The sequence below is a fragment of the Gavia stellata genome, chromosome 18 (genome assembly GCF_030936135.1).
Source record: "Gavia stellata isolate bGavSte3 chromosome 18, bGavSte3.hap2, whole genome shotgun sequence".
In the NCBI taxonomy this organism is placed as follows: domain Eukaryota; kingdom Metazoa; phylum Chordata; class Aves; order Gaviiformes; family Gaviidae; genus Gavia; species Gavia stellata.
Window position 1 is genome coordinate 4652250 of NC_082611.1, and position 17002 is coordinate 4669251.

General features: G+C 45.7%; 1 protein-coding gene across 1 annotated transcript; it reads left to right on the top strand.

Moving 5' to 3' along the window:
- Positions 1 to 495: 495 nt before the first annotated feature.
- FBXL18 (F-box and leucine rich repeat protein 18) lies at positions 496 to 16950 on the top strand. Its single transcript, XM_009817177.2, has 3 exons — positions 496 to 1988; positions 4820 to 5038; positions 16777 to 16950. The coding sequence occupies exons 1-3, from the start codon at positions 511 to 513 to the stop codon at positions 16931 to 16933; spliced, it is 1854 nt and encodes a 617-aa protein (XP_009815479.2). The 5' UTR covers positions 496 to 510; the 3' UTR covers positions 16934 to 16950.
- Positions 16951 to 17002: the final 52 nt, after the last annotated feature.

Consider the following 17002-nt stretch of genomic DNA (forward strand, 5'->3'; position numbering starts at 1 on the left):
GACTGTATCACCAAGTGCAGGCAAGGGGAAGCCTCTCTTACTCATTTCCAAAAGAGGAAACTGGATGAAGGAGAATGGAAACTTTCTGCTTTCAATTTGAGTTTCCATAGGTAGCTAGTTCTGCTGAAATAGCTTTGCTGTTAGAAAATGGGTGTGGTCCTCCATTCCACTATCAGTTGCTGAACAGATTTGGCCTCACAGTCAGTAATGCAGAACTGCACAGGCTAAGAAGCTAAAGGAAGTGTAATCTAAAGAGTCTAAAGCATGGCAGACTAAGCCAGCTACCAGCAGTATAATAATTCTTAGACTGTGCTAGTGTCCTGAGACCTTTGGATGAGCCACGTAATCTAAGTGCTAACCACTGTTATCCCCATCTTCAGATGGGAAACTTAGTCAATACGCACCATTGCCATATATCTCATTGAATCTGGTTTTGTTTAAGTACAGGTAAACAAAGACAAAGTGAAGCAACTGATGAGGGATATCGGAAAAGAGATTTACCAGCTGAACATGGCTGGGTGCTACTGGTTGCCCAGCTCCACTATTGATCACGTAACACGATGCAAGAACCTGGTAAAACTGAACTTGTCTGGGTGCCACGTCACCTCTCTCCGTCTCTCAAAGATGCTGTCCACGCTCCAGCACCTGCGCTCCCTGGCGATAGATGTAAACCCGGGTTTCGATGCCAGTCAGCTAAGCAGTGAGTGTAAAGCCACTCTTAGCCGTGTCTCGGAATTGAAGCAAACCCTTTACACGCCATCGTATGGTGTTGTTCCATGCTGCACTAGCCTTGAGAAACTGCTGCTTTATTTTGAGATCCTTGATCGCTCGCGAGAAGGTTTTATGCTCTCTGGGCAGCTAATGGTAGGTGAGAGCAATGTGCCCCATTACCAGAACCTCCGCGTCTTCTATGCCAGGCTGGCTCCTGGCTATGTTAATCAGGAGGTGGTGAGGCTGTACTTGGCGGTGCTAAGTGATCGGACACCTGAGAACCTTCACGCCTTCCTTATTTCTGCCCCCGGTAGCTTTGCGGAGACGGGAGCCACTAAAAACCTCCTGGACTCCATGGCTCGAAATGTACGTCTGGATGCTTTACAATTGCCCAAAGCCTGGATTAATGGCTCTGGGCTCCTGCAACACTTGAAGTTCAACAACCCTTTCTACTTCAGCTTTAGCCGATGCACCTTATCTGGTGGCCACCTGATCCAGAGGGTTATTAATGGTGGGAGGGATCTTAAAAGCTTGACCAGTTTGAATCTCAGTGGCTGCGTTCACTGTCTGGCTCCGGAGTCCTTGTTTCGAAAAGCAGAAGATGACATTGACAGTAGCATTCTGGAAAGCCTGGTAGTGTCTTGCTGCAACCTGAGACACCTCAACCTCTCTGCAGCTCACCATCACAGCTCAGAAAGCGTAGGGAATCACTTGTGCCAGCTTCTGTCCAGGCTAAAGCACCTGCTCTCATTAGCACTACCAGTTTGCTCCATCACAGATGTTGCTGCAAATGTGGAAAAACCTCCCATGGCATCTAATTTGGTGCCCCAAACATTTGGAAGGAAAGTGCGGATTGGGATACAGACATATCCGAGGAACTTGGCAGACCAGGCAAATCGGAAGATAGAGTCTTCGGTATTCTGGGCTCTGATGGGAAGCCTCCGATTTTTGGAAACATTGGAAATAATTGGGTCCAGTTTTTCCTCCGCCATGCCCCGCAACGAGCCAGCAATTCGGAACTCGTTGCCTCCTTGTGTCCGGGCACAAAGCGTGGGGGATTCAGAGGTGGCTGCCATTAGCCAATTGACTTACTTGCAGAGCCTCACCTTAGCGCAACTGCCAAATATTCTTACTGGCTCTGGGCTTATTAACATTGGATTGCAGTGCCAGCATTTGCAGACTCTTTCGTTGGCCAACCTGGGCATGATGGGGAAAGTGGTCTATATGTCTGCTCTCATGGACATGCTGAAACACTGCAAGTGTTTGAGAGATCTCAGGTGAGGGGCTGCTGTTGAACATCTCCATTTTGTTTGTGGATCTCCAGAAATGCAGTGTGTGGTTTGTTGTGGCTAGTGTTAAAAGTGCGAGTGTTCCTGTTCTGGTCAAAAGTAGCTGCAATGGCTTGAAAACTGGGTATTTTCCTTCCTGACTTGCGGAGAAAGGGAAGGCATCACATGCTGTCCTTGGGGGCTCAGGATATGCCCTTTAACCAGTGTTTTAAGAGCAAAAAGTCTCTATGCTGCCTTCCTTTTAGATAAGGAAGAGTGGATGCTGCATATTTGGGAGCTAGCAGCCTGTCAGGGCTAGGTCAAGTACTACATGCCTTTGCTGACTTTTTGGCTTTGTGTACACGTACTTCTCTTAAATTTCCAGGAAGGAAGAGACTCCTACAATGTCTAGATAATGTAGAGTTCTCCTTAGGTTTCCCAATGAGATATTTTTCTGCCTTTGGTTTGTATTAAAATCTTGCCTCTTTATTTTTTTTATTTCTTTTTCTTTTCTTGATAATATATTGAAAACATTCCAAATTTAGAGTTTGTCCTGTTGGTGTACCTCTCCTGGTAGGATTTAAAGGATCCTACCAAGGATTTGATCCTAAAGGGTGCGTAAAGGACCTTCACGTTAGCCAAATGTGCTTGTGAAAGCAAAGGGCATGAACCGTGATGGTTTCCTTGCACCAGTCCATATGAACACAGATGTTATTACTTTGGAAATTTGCTTTTTTTTTTTTCCTTTTTCCCTAAATCAGCTTCTGTTGGTAAAGCTGCTAGACCTGCCAGTCCCATTGTCATCCTCTGTTCACAAAACGGGTCTAAAATGCCTAACAGTAGTAACAGCAAGGTCACTCCTATGATCACAAAGAGTTAGCGTGACTAAAACTATTGTTCATCAGCTGAGACTGCTGTTTGTGTGCATGTTCCTGATCCATTGCAATAGTGAAGGGAGCCAGGGTGGCTAAACACCTGAAGAGGATTTTCATTTTCTACCACTTCCCATTTATAACAGGCAAGGAGCATGTTGGTTTTTCATTGGTTTTTCATCCAAGGGATGGCAGCTGTTGGAAATTCAGATGCTTAATGGCTTGGGTCATGTGAATTTATCTTTAACCTTCAGGAGACTAAATAGCCATGGAAGAACCAAGATCTGGGGAAGGAGGTTTGGGTGTGCAGTGTTGCTTCACTCAGTCTAGGCCCTGTAGTTTCCAGAGACTTTGAAATGGAGGCCAAGAGCGATAAAGATGAGAGGCAGCGTAGAGCGTGGAATAAAGGATGAACAAGGGTGTCTGCTTGTAACAGCCAGGCGTTTCAATGTAAGCTGTCATTGTTCTTTCTTCAGTAAAGTCTAAGGTTTTATATAGGTTTAAGAGGATTTTAATGTTTAGCACTTCCTGCTGATAATGTAGTTTCCTTTTCATTTGGCTAATTCTCTGCTGCTTCTACCCTTTTTTCCCCTCCCCATTTTCCAGGCTGAGAAGCTAGTTTAAGCGGATATTCCAAAGCAACATTGTCATCTAGTGAGTGAAAGGCAGTATTGCAAGTATGGCTGTCATGTCACAGAGATTAACCTAGAAACCACCTCTGAGGTTGCAGGGGCTTCTGTACTTTTTGTCCTGAACTTATAATGGACCAATAATGCTGTTGGAAAAATTGGAGAGGTTTCCCATTTCCTTAATATTAATTTTAAGCTGTTACCCAAAGCACTCGTGGGCTGTTAGGACCTCTTCAGGCAGTGCTACCTGACCAGCAGTCGCAGGCTGAGACTCTAAAACAGAATTTATCAATTAACAGGATTAAGTTGCTGAGATACCCCTGCGTACTACAAAAGCCTATGTAGAGATTATCCAGATGAGGTTGGGACCGACAGCTTGTTATCACCTAATGGATTAACCACCTTGGAGCTCTTGGCCTTGCTGACCCAATGACTGAGATTCCCAAGTGCTCTGGGGCCCTGTAGTAAATCTTCACTAAGCAGACGTACTCTCGTGGTGACACGGGCCCTGAGCAGGTTCTGCTTCCTGCAGACTGCTTTCTGTGCGGGAGTTAGCCGGTTATGCTGCTAGTTAAAACACGGACCCCTTGTTGGTCAGGCATGGCTTCACCATGTCATTTTGTTGTCCTGCTCTGGGCTGTGACGTAAGATTGTGGATAGCCATGATAGAGGTTCCTGTCTCTCTTCTCTGGGCCAAGTGTTTAAGATAAAGGTTGAATTGATGATGGTTCTTCTTCCTGTGGGAGAGCAGTAGCTTTGATCCTTTGCCATCCTCTGACCAGGGAGGGCTGGCTGTGGTCACTCTGTTGGCTCAGAGGCCCAAGTTCTGCATCACCATATGTGCATTGTGAATTTTTCATGCCTGCTTCTCTCTAGGCAGTAAACTGAACATGACCAGTTTGATCAGTGTTTGGTGCACTGGAGCAGTAAGTCCCTAAATCCACATCAACTGCTCGGTGGATGTCAGGTAGCAAAAGCCAGGCTGTGCTTGTCGTAAGACCAGATGCTTTGTGGAAAACTTGCAAAATCAGGGTTACTCCCTGTGGGCGCTGGAATTCTGCAGTTTAGGGCTTTTCTGCCTATTTGTGTCTTTGTCCTTTAGCATGCACCGTTCAAGAGTAACTAGCAAGCAAGAGGTCTGAGCTTGCAATGTCGTGTTTGTTATGCCATACCACTGGCACAAGCAGGTAGAAGGTTATCGCATGTGTAAGTGAAACAGGCAGTGGGGGACACTAGTTGCTCCATTTGCCAGCCCCCCGTGAACGTGCTCTCTTCCCTCTTGTCTCATAGCGGCCCAAGCATCAATTGGCCATTGACTTGTTTTTGTTTATTCTTGCAGGCTGGAACAGCCGTACTTCTGTGCGGGCGCCCAGTTCTTCCAGGCACTGAGTCATTGCTCCTCTCTCCAGCGGCTTTGCATCGTCTCCCGGAGTGGGACTCTGCAGTCTGACGCAGTGATGTCATTCATGGCCAACTGCCTTGAGGTCATCATGTGCCACATGTTTATGGGAGAATCTCTTACCGTTTGCAAAAATCTCCAGCAATCTATTGTCCGGAGGTGAGTGCAGGAAGGGGTTGATGTGGGATTTCTGGAGCTGTTGAAGATTTATCTCCATTTCCTTGCTTGCCAAGGTTTATATGGCTTGGAGCACTTGTTCCAAGAAGCTAATAGGTACTGTGTAACTGCTTGGCACATGAACTAGCCTCTTATTAAAGTAAGAGTGAATCAGTGAAATATTTGAAGGTATTATATGATTTTTTTATTCCATTCCCACCCATGTTCTCTGCAGTTCCGTTGGCTGAGATGAAGTTCTGGATGTAAAGCTCCATCATAAATCAAATGACACTTTTCGTGTAAACAAAACATCTGCCGACATTTTAAGTACTGAGAGATTTGACCTTGAAGCTTTCCTCCTTTCCCACAAGTGACTAAGATAATTCTCCGTCCTCTAATCACTTGTAAATGTCACTTACTGATAATCCCCTGGCAGCGCAATTCAAAGCCTTTAAAGGGTTGTTGTGAAGGGTTTTTCTTTGGAGGGGGTGTGGGTTGTGGGGGAGAATTGGTACAAACTGCCTTTGCACGTTTGGCAGTTCTTAAATGCATTTTGCTTGGCCCCTTGCAGTGTTCTGAGGCTCACGTGGTGGGAAACGTTTGCGTGTGAGCCGTGAACTGCATTTGAAAAGAAAGCTTTTAATTACGCTTGGCATTTTGAAATCTTCTAATAGTGGCAGTCATCTTACAAAATATTTCCCATGCAACAGACTTTCCATTTTTTTTTCCTATAAGGCTTTTTCTCCACCTTCAGTCTGTTTGCTTTGTCACCTACTGTTGCTTTGCCCTGTTAAGCTCTAATAAAAATTTCAAATTACACGGCATTATTACTGCATCCTAAAGGGTGCTCCTCCCCCGCAGCCTTTCTCCAGCTTCAAACTGACTTATTACACTTGGCTTGTTTCCGCGGATCAAATCCAGAAGAGCCTATGACTATATTAGCTACCTACCAAACCGCACACGAGATTGTTTGTTTGTTACAGCCTCTAAAAGGCTTTGTGTCCTTCTGGGATAGTGATTGTTGGAAACATCTAAGTAAGTTCCTTGTGATGTGACAAGGATTCTTTGAGTTTGTTTTTCACAGGGCTTCATATCTGTAAAAACATTTCTTGGTGGATTTCAGTTGTGCTTTGGGGATCCTTAGAAAGAACCGAGAATTCACAGTTCCCGTTTTTTATTTTGCCCTCCCCTCTTGAGATGCCATTGCAACACTGCCCAAAATTTTATTATCCACTTACTGAGCAGAAATAGGCTGTTCTGCAGTCTTTTCTCCCTCTTTTTCTCTGTTGTGGATGGAGTCTCACTACATTCTGTACCTCTTAATAATTTAAACCCTGGGAACGTTCCAAAGAGCAGTTGATGCCTCGTGGAAATGTTAAAAACTATTTTTATATTTAGCAACAGTTCTGGCTGTCATACTATTTTTCTTCTTTTGTATTTTATTAATAGAGACATTTGTATGAAAACAGGATTTTTGAAGTGTGGTGTTTTTTTTTTTTTTTTTTTCCTGAAGAGAGCATCTGCTCCCCCTGCAAATTCTACACCTGAAGTCATAATCCTCTATGACATTGTAATTGGTGGCTCTGGAAACGATTTTGATGTCACGTAAGATTATGACTTAAGGAGGAGGATAAGCAGTGGGAGCAGATGCTCTCCTAAGCAACAAAGATCCCGTTCTCATGCAACTGTCTCTAGTAATAAAATGGAAGGAACAAAATACAGAAAATGATGTGTAAGCAAAGCCTGGAGTCTTCCATGAGCCATCAGTGAGTCTTTAACCACGTGACTTTTCCTGATCCCATTCTCATCCTTGCACAAATGTGCCTTCAGATGGGGTCAGGAATTGACTTTCTCTTGACTGCATTTTGTCTACTACTCCAAGGGCAAAGAGATGTGCAGTAAAACCCGTGCGTGAGCTAGTTCATTGCTTAAACCTGTGGATAAGGCTCTAATTCACACAGCATGGCTTCCTCTAAAAATGTGCTGCTAGTGTCTCTTTAATCCAAGTTTTACATCGGAAAAGGCTATTGGGCAGCAAGTTTGAAGTTATATTTCCCTGTGCCAGAATGAAATAAGGTGATTTATCCTTTTTTTTTGTTTGTTTGCTTGGAATGTGTGCAGATGCTGCGTGTGCGGGGAAAACATGGAGAGTGGGTGGGAAGGAGGAGGTGAGAGCAGGGAAGGCAAGGCTGTGAGCCTTTCTTTGCTCCCTTTCTTGAGCTGGGGGAATTGATCCAATTCTTCAGGTCTCATTAAGGGTTAGAGTTCCTGTTTTAGGGCTATGTGGAGATGGTCTTGTTTAGGCTGAGAGCAGCCAAGTGATTGCTGGTTTTGAACAGGGAGATGGGGCCAAAGTGACTCTCGTTCTCCCAGTGCCTCTAAAAAGCAAAGAAACACCAGTGGGAACTGGAAAGGCCTAGGGCTGGGCATGCACCAGTAGTTAGCTGCCGGTAGTAGAGCTGGGAGGGCTTGAAAATGCCACCTAGTGCAGTGCAATCTTTTTTTCTGATGTGGATGCATGGGAGGGTTTGGATCACAGGAGAGGTTGGGACAGATTTGGGGAGCACAGACTGGTTTCAGCAGCAGAGTTGTACTGGAAGATGGTGTATATACAGGGTGTGGTGATGGGAGCTTGGGTATTAAACCTCCTGCTTCACACCAATGGCTTAAAGCCTGAACTGATTCTCAAACTCTTCCCTTAGACTGTAACATAAGGTTAGTATTATGTATTTCTGTTCTACTGGCCCAAAAAGAGAGTTGTTCTCATGTCTGTTAGTCTTGTGACAGCTCTAAACCAGGCCGTGTGGTGTCCAGCTTTCTTGTGGGCAGTTTTCTGGTTGAAGTTTGCTGCTATTTGGGACAAACTCGTTTATGTATTTAAGTCATGAAAAGCCTCTGATTCAGTTCTGCCTCTTTTGCAATGAAACACAGTAAGCAGAACAGCACTCATCTGGAGCCCTCATCAGCAAACAAGAGGCTTGCAAGGGCAAGGTCTCCTCTGAGCTTTAGAGAAGACTGTTTCCCTCTGGGCAGATAAATCATTGCAGTGTTTTTCTTTATTCTTTTTTCTTCTATGTGAATGGGAGGGGTAATCTCCTTTATGGTTCAGGGAGATACTCTGTGCACGTAAGAAGAGCCTAGTGGTTAGAGTGGGAGATGCGGCTTGAGTGATCCATGTCCACTTCCCTGATCTTCCTCAGATTTCACATGTGACAGTGGTCTAGTCTCAGTTTCTCTGTAAAATGACTTTTTTTCCCCTATCACATGAGGCTCAGCTGCTGCCACACTTCAGATGGAGGATCTAACGAACACAATGTTTTCCCTTTTACGCTTGCACCCTAACTTTGCCAAAGTGCTTAGCGCCAAGCATGTGGTGTTTTTGTTTAAATAACTCTTCTGTTAAAAACACTGCAGCGGTAATTCCATAAACACTGAAATACCACAATTTGAGGACCCACGGTTGTAGGTTGAGGTGTGACCCTAGACCTGTTGCTGTGCAAAGAGGCTTCTTTGCACAAAAGGGAGATTTGCTTCTCCCTTTTGGGCTGAGTTGCTGTGCTGGGATTCTTTCTAAATGCTTGCAAAGAGACGGTGTGTCCAAATCCCGGCCCGGGGGGACGGGGCTTGCGTCCAGCAGCTTTCTGCGAGGGTATCCACACTGTTATTTTGTGAAATAGTCAGTAGATGGAGCTGTGACCTATGGAAGGTGTCCCACTGCTTACTGATGTGTTGCATGCTAAATAATCGTATTTATATGCCTGTATTTCTCTGCCCCAGAAATCTTGTGGGCAAGGAATTTGGATGACTTCAGGGTTGCACAGCTACATGGCATGGTTAGTGGGCACTTCACAAATGTGCATGAGAAGTTGCTTTCCTGGTGAAGCTTACCAGCAGAAAACAGGCTGGAAGAGTGGATGGGAAATGCTTTGGCAAATATCCCCTTGGCCTCAAGGACAGATTTTATTTTTCAGTTTGTTCCTTTAGAATTTAGCTTAACTGTTTAGATAGCTCCTGTCATTGAAATGATTTCAAGGACTCTACAACACCAGACAATACAAGCCGGTGAAAAGTCCTTGAAAAAACACCTTGGAAAAGATCAAGAAAGCAACAGTTAAAAAAAAAAAAAGGCAAAACAAAAAATCTCTGAGAGCGCGATGTCATTAGGGATTCTTCATACATAGGGGGAAAGAGTCAAGGCATAGAGGTGAGTTGTGATTTACAGAAACGCATTCCAAGTTAAGCCATGGTAGAGATCGTGGTCAGGAAGTGAAAGATTGTGGTGCAGCTGAAGTGTGTTTTGGGGTGGTGAGTGCGTACCTGGGCTCATCTGCTCACATCTCCCGAAAGCGCTGTTGTCATCTCCTGGGGTCTGATAGCTGTTGGGAGAGGGCGCAGAGGGCTGGGGCTGGCTGGGGTCCTGGTGCAGCATCCCCCAAGAGCCGCGGGGTAGGGAGTGGGGGGCTGGCAGATGTAGCTCAAGCTCTCTGACCCTGTTCGCCTAGCCACGCTGGCTACCTGTCTCCAGCAAATGGCTTTGCAAAGCGAATGTACAACTCAGGTGACTCTGAGGGTTAACCAATGCTGGAAAGTGCAGAGAATTTTATTGTCTTAGGACAATCTGCCTGTTCTGGGGATCCAAGACCCAGAGAAAGAGAAACACTGACTTAATCTTCCTTCTTCTGCCTGTGTTAGGTATGAGCACCGCTTAGTTTGAAGTGACTTTCACAATAGGGCTTCTGCCACCTTCCAGGAATAGCTGTTTCAGTCTGAATGAGATCTTACTATTCAAGCTTCTGTAGCATTACCTAAATTTTCCCCTGCTTGTTATTGTCCTTTTTTAACATGAAACTCTTGGCTGAATCTTACCTTTTCTTAAACTGCTGATTCCAGTGGCCCTGTGTGGCTGTGAGAGCCGTGATGCTCGCTGAAGGGATGAAGCACTCTCCTGGGATTCAGTTGCAGAAATAAGGCTTCCATGTGGGATCATGGGGGTGAAACTGAGTATTTGGAAAGTGCTGAGCGAGCCAGTCCCTCTCCTGGTGTTTGGCACAGGACTGAACTATCACAAAGGAATTTTTGCTCACCTCAGATCTATGCATTCACCCCTCCCTTGTTGCTATTGCCCTGAATATCCCTACAGTATTCCCCTTGCCTGGATTCTCGTTGTGGACTTGGCCTCAGAAAAGCCCCTTTGGGTAATCCTTTTCACTGTTAGATTGGGTGGGAGGGGGCTGTTAGGGTATAAGCAAGTGCAAGATCATCTTTCAATTCATCAAAGTCCTCCAGTGTCCCTCCTGCACTGCCCACCTGACCGGTGCGATTGTATAGACACTGCAAAAAGCTGGTATTACCACCCGGGGCTTATTTGAGATTTTCGAGCTGGTTTTGCATCCCTTCACCACCTTCTCTTCCTTCTGACCTTGAAAAAGTCCCTCTCAGTACACTGCTGGCTTACCTGGATCCCAGAGCCAGCCAGCATGGTAGCTGCCAATCCCACTCCGCTAGCATAAGCATGTTGTGGGCTCAGGCCCTGCGTCTGATTGCAGAAGACTTAATGTATCGCTAGGCTGGTGTAGTGAATCATTAGCATCCTGTTCCAGCTTTCATTGTCTGTTTCATTTCCTGCTCTTAGAAACCCCTGAATCATTCTGTCACAGACTGAATAACAAACTGCATCCTTGTCAGCTTGCGTTACCCAAGAATTCGTTGGCGGGCTTGGCGAAGGCTGACTGCTTGAGGTGTGGCCCAGACACCTTTGCTTCTACCAGGGATGTTGTTTATGGGTGGGTTCAAATACTTTACAAGCCAGCACGGCTTGTGGGACCATCCCCAATTTGGCATATTAATATATCTTCTTTTGGGGGTACTAACATACCCTTTTCTTAAATGCATTCCTGTGGTTGACCCAAATGGCTTGTTCTAACTGCTAGCTCGTGTGTTTTGAAGGGAATTCAGTCCTGAAACCTCCCTTAGAGGGTAGATTGGCTTGTGCATGAAATAGGTTTCAAGGAGTGTCCTCTCTCTCTTGGCTGAGAAATAATATTGGAATAGTACTGTTGTGCTTTCTCTTCATGAGGGTGTAAAAGGCTGAACGGAAGCATTAACTGCAGCTTTAAAGCATTTCCATAGTAAAATAAATCTAATTGAGCGGTTATTGCAGTAGCTTTTTAATTTGTGGAAGAGATTAGGAAATAACTTTCAGCTTGCTCTGGCAGAGCACTCCCCTAGGACGTGTCCTGGGCACTCTGGCATCGCTCTTTGGGTTCTTATTCCCTCCCTCTCTAATTGTCCGGTCACATTTGACTGATGCAGAGTTCAGCTGGCAAAATAATGTAAGAACCTCAGTCTGCGAGCATGTTTGATATAAACCTCAGTTCACTGGAGAACTAGCGGAGTGTCATTCATGCCTTACAGAGAGAAACCACAGTAGAGAGATGTAATTTACCTCTACTCGGGATGAGTCTGACGTGTCTTGCTCCTTCGCCACGACAAGTCAGTGGCAGAGGATGCTGTATTGAAGATAATGGGAGAATTGGCAGTGTTGTGTGTGAATGACTTCCAGAGTCCCATCTACGCCCCTTCGTCTCAGGTTGGAGGCTGTAGTGATGGGACTTAAGGTGAGAGGAAATCACAGGCCTTGGGAGAATGCCAGTTTGTCCCTGTAGACATGAGGGAATGAAAGACACACTTAAAGGAAAAACACTTTATGGAGGAAATATCTCGTGTGGAGTTAAGAGCAACCTGAGGAATCACAACAGCTTTCCTCGGGAACTTCTGAAGTCCGTTTCTGAGGTTAGAAAACGAAGTCTGCTCAGTGCTGGTACTCTGGCAGGGTTGGAAGTGAGAATGGCGGTGAGGAATGGGTCAGTTTGTGGAGGCTTTGGACCCCTCTTGAGAGGCTTCTGGGGGATGAGTGGGAGGCAAGCATCCTCCCTGCTCACAGAGGAAGGGGCCTGGGGGAATCCCACCCGCAGTTTCTTTGGCGTGGCTGGAAGATGCTCTGGAGAAGCTTCATTTTGCGCTATTGGCAGTCACTGTAAGCAAGGAGAGCTTTTGCAGTTCCCTGGTTCTGAGTTCAGGGCACGGCCAGTGGAAAAATTTTTAAGTGTATGTCTGGCCTTCCCTGAAAAGTTGAGAAAAGTGTGTGTATGTATGTTGGGTCATGCCACTTGTCAGCTGCTCCAGCTTGTCCCGGCACTTCCTCCGTTCCACCGTGCTGTGCTTCAGGGACGGGATTTTCCAGCCTGGCTCAGGTATGCTGGCTGAAGCTTGCAGGACAGATGCCACATTTGAACTTGCAGATGTGAGCAAGTCTTCCAGTGAAAACAGACTTGTGCTATGCCTGGCAGAGGATTAACAGGGTTTTTGTGCATGTGGGTGAAAGATCTGTGTGCATGTCAAAAAGTGAGTTGGTCTGAATTCTCTTCTCTTGGGAATCTTGGGGCTCTCCAGAAGCAGCTCACCAGCCTGTGGGGGAAGTCTAAACGGAGGGAGGAGAAGGTGTGCGACTGCAGTGGAGATTGAGTTGCTATCGTGAGAGTCACGCAAACCGGAGTCTACATCTGCTCTGTTCCCCTAAATCAAGCTTCTCCTGGTTTACTTCCTTTTCTTCTTTAGAGCCTCTTTTCCCATAAGCTTATCTCAGTTTGTTGAGTTAAAAAACACTGCCATGATCCGCTCCTGATATGCTGTATTTCCTCATTTTATCTGGTGTGTGCTGCTTTTGTTGCCAGTGTTTAATTACACCACCTTGTGTGCCCTTATTCCTGCTTGCCAGCTTTTGTGAAGTGGGATGTGCTGAAATGTCTGAAGTTGGCATAGGGCTTTTCTTAGGTTTCTCTGGAAATCTCAAGGGGAAATACATTCTTCAGTCCCAAATACTGCCTTATCCTTTCCTTACAGGTAAGAAAAGGTAAGTTTGAGCAGCACCTAACGCAGTGAAGCTGTCGTCTTCTGGGGTCTGTGGTGCACAGAGTTGCAGGGGGACATAATCCATCGTTACAGGCTGGCTGGTGAGATTCTCCGATGACTTTGGGCTGCCCTTTAGCTCTATCAGCAGGTGGAGTCCTGGGGACTCACTGACCTCTCTAGAGAGGTATGTCTGAAAACACACGCTGAGAGTGTTTGCCAGGAGATAACTGCATTCCAGGGAGCGACTCTTTTGTCTTGCTAAAATCGAGGAAATCTGATCAAAGTGCAGCCTTGCTGTAGACTTTTTTTGTCTTTCTTTTTGACTTTGTCCCTGACCTACATATTGGATCCTGCCACGCTGGTTGGAAGTAATTGAGACAGTAGTGTTAGGCTATTTACCAAGCTGTTCACTTGAAAATAACCTTCCTGTGTCCAGTCCACACCTGTTCTAGGATAATTTTGGAGGCAAATAACAAAGCGCTATTAACCCTTTCAGCCACATGCAACCTGATCAAGATCTAGCTGTTGAGTGAGGTTATACCTCTGCTGATGCCAGGAGGAGTTTGTGACACAGGGTGCACTTCACTCTCCATTTCCCAGCTCCATGGATGATTCCAGCCAGCTGCTGAAGCCAGGCCCACTATGTGTCCACATCCAAATGAGGACACTTCAGAGCCCTCCTTGTAAAAGTTCCTGCTGGGTGGTTGTTGGTTTGGTGTTGAGTCTGCTGGACCAGAGGCTATGCTGGAAAATATGTGTGTGTGTGGGTATTTTCTTTGTGATCCCAGTGGTTGTTTCTGATTAAAGGATCTGTTTTGAAGGGGCTGCTAGTTAGTTGCCTAGAAAACTTGCTTTCATTTAATTAATCATGATGAGTTTAGTCTGGAGGTTTTGTAGGAGAGTGCAAGCAAGCATATCCTTGGCTTCTCTCCCTTGGAAAAAAAGCAGGGTTTCATGTCTGAAACTGCAGCTCTTTTGTCTCCCTAGGTCGATATCCTTCTCTGTCCTTTGGGTTTTAATTTTACAAGCCATGCGCTTGCAGAGGTAGATCCAGTTTGAAGTCCATCCAGGTGTGGAATGAGGAAAGAACCGTCAAGAAGATTACAGGAGCTATTCTGCAACTCATTAACTCAATCTCTTCCCCTTCTTGTTATCTCCTCCCCATGCCTGGGGCCTTTTGAACTAGTGCTCTAAGTGCCTCTCACTTAATCTAGCCCACCTGGACAGGTGTATGAAGAAAGGAATTGCCTTCCGGGGAAGGACTAAAGGAGCATAGATTGCAGAGGGAGCCTGCTTTTGGGAACTGCTAATCCCAGTTTAACATTATGACAGCTGCTCGTTAAAATCAGGGTGTTTTTTAACAGGCAGTTAAAGGGGAGGCTTTGCACGCACATTTAGCTGAGAATAATGGTGAACCATGTGCATTTGATTTTTTTTTTTTTCTCAAATCACGCAAATTGTACATGGAAAGAATTCTCCGGCGTCAACTTGCTGGGGTATGGAATTTACAAGTTTTGCAGTAACATACAGTTTCCTGTTGAGGGGGGGAGAAAATTACAAAGCTTTCTTTTTTTCTTTTTCTTTTTTTTTTTTAAGATCAAGTTCAAACCTCTCATATAAATCCAGCCGCTTTGGAAGGTATACTTACTGTGTTGGGGTTTTTCAGTTGTCTTGGTGGCAGATTGTCATGTAAACTTGTCTAGGTTCTCATTTTTTATAGCTACATGTAAAGGCTGCTTATAAACTACAATTTTGTATATGGTGAGAAGCCAGCAGGCAGATCTAATTTGGGAGAGTCTATATACAAAGAAAGAAGCAGAGGTTTCTTTGCCTTGGGGAGATGGCTGTTTCTTCCTAGCTGAACTTCAGTAAACTTGGTCTATTAACACGATTTTCTATGCAGGACTGTGGTGTTGGATAAGAAACACGAAGAACTGAGGCAGAGGAGGGACTATCAAAGAGACATTTGCTGTATTTTATGTAATTTCACTGCAGACTTTACCAACTGCCTTCCAGATCAGCAGTTATTTGCTGGTTGATTTCTTGTAGGCAGTGCTGTGGAAGTAAGGAACTGCGCAGCTCCTACACAAGCCCCCAGATCCACTCAAGGAGCGGTGTCCTTTTCTGCCAGCCCTTAGGCATGAGGCATGAAGGGCAGGTCTGTGATGCAGAAAGATATAAAATTGCCTCGGGTAGTTTTGTTGCTGGAAATCCTTACTCCTGCAGCTACTTTGGTTCAGGCAAATTAATTTAACCCACCAGGACTGAGCAATTAGCCTTGGAATGGAGTTTCTCTGCTACGTTTTTGGCACCTTTACTCCAAATCATTTGTGGATGGGAATATCCATTTTGTCTCCTGGGAAATGCCAGTCTCTCGTGGTCTTTTCTTCAGCTGGCAGTATTGCTACCTGGGATTTTCATGTGTGTTTCCAGCAGCTGAATCTCCAGCCGTTCCCTCTCTGTTTAATAGAAATCTGGCCGTTTCAGAGCTAGAGATGAGCTGGGAATTTTCCAGACGCACATCTGTGTAAGAGAAGTTTGTTGAGCAGTGAACTCCTCTTTCGATGCAAGACAACTTGGTTCGGCCTGAAGGGACTGATGCTGCCGGTTTGCCTCTGCCTCCTTTAAAGTGATAATGAACTGGCCCTTGTCACACAGCTCGGAGGAAGCATCTTGATGGCATGGGGCTAATAGTCACAAGTCTTTTAATCTTAGGGGTGGAACTCTTAAGCTATAGCATAACTTCCCTTTACCTCCCAGCTTTAAAAGACTGAACTCTTGTTATGCTACACTGAGTAATACTATTTCTTTTCCCCCATGCTCTCTTACTCACCAGGTTGCTATCATGTAGTGGACTTGCTGATGGGGACTTGGACTCTTTTTGTGTGGCTCTTTTTACATTGTATAAATGGCTTTAACTTTTGCTGTTCTCTCCCTCTGCTCTGTAGTTATAACCCTGCTGTTCCTCTCAAATGTTATCGTAGCAGGCCTCGCGCTTGCAAGGTCTGGGATGGGTGCTGGAAGGCAGACCTGGTGGTGTGATGTTGGCAAGAAGAGCTGGGGGGGCAGGAGGAGAATGCAGTTTTCTCTAAGAGGGGACCAAAAAGCTAAGGCTGTAGATACAGAAACTGGAACCCAAAATTCAAGTGGCCAACAGGGATACTTGTGTGCACTGCTGTTAGGGCAAATTCCTGTAGTGCCAAGACAGGTTTTCTGCAACTTGGATTAAAAAGGAGGCTGCAGTGTGTGTGTGTGTGTGTGTGCTTGCACACACTTAAATGCTTATCTGCAGATCTGAGCTTTTTAAACTTGCTTGTGCTCTAATTGCACAGTGTAGACTCTGCATGCAGAACAACCCAGCCTGAAGTGATAATCCCAGGCTCAGCCCCGAGGGAATGCCTGGCACTGCTCTGGCCTGATTTTCTTAATGGCTCTGCAACTTGCCGCGGGTTTGTAGGTGGTTTAAAGTGTTATCTCTGAGCACCTTGCCCAGCTTGGGCAAAGCTCTTAAGATCTCTGGTCTTCTAAGAATACCTGTATGTTGTGATTTATTTGGGTTTTTTAAAACGTCTTCCTCGCTCCCCATGTTAGGCCCAATTTGGGCTTGTGTCAGCTCAACAGACTGGCTGAAAAGGGGTGCAAGCCCAGCCTGCACTCCCTGCTGACACACAGAGGAGAGTGGGAGACCTTGACTTCCAGCTGCCCCTCCTGCTTCCTCTGAACAACCCTTCCTTGCCCCCACCGCTGCATGATCTATATCCATGCAATCCCTTTCTCTTGCACTGGAGAATTTGTGTTTCTCCTCGGCTAATAACCTGTGTCTGATTTAGTTTCCAGGCGGACCGCCCTGCATTAAATGTCATCATTTTCCCTCTGCTTCATGAGGACTTGACAGAGGTCATCAGAGATGTCCCCATGCGGCACTTGGATGAAATTACCTTGTTTAAAAGCAGAGTGGCCGAGGAACCTCCTAACTTGTGGTGGTGACTGTCACAGCATGGAAAGGACAGTCAGCGTGAACACATGAAATAGCTTCTTGTTGGCCTGGATTCCCCA

What these genes read in the sequence shown, in the direction of transcription:
- FBXL18 (XM_009817177.2), top strand. Translation starts at nt 511, where the DNA reads ATGGCTGGGTGCTACTGGTTGCCCAGCTCCACTATTGATCACGTAACA. An exon ending in AAGTGTTTGAGAGATCTCAG is followed by an intron (nt 1,989 to 4,819) that starts GTGAGGGGCTGC and finishes TTATTCTTGCAG; the next exon opens with GCTGGAACAGCCGTACTTCT. An exon ending in CAGCAATCTATTGTCCGGAG is followed by an intron (nt 5,039 to 16,776) that starts GTGAGTGCAGGA and finishes TGTCTGATTTAG; the next exon opens with TTTCCAGGCGGACCGCCCTG.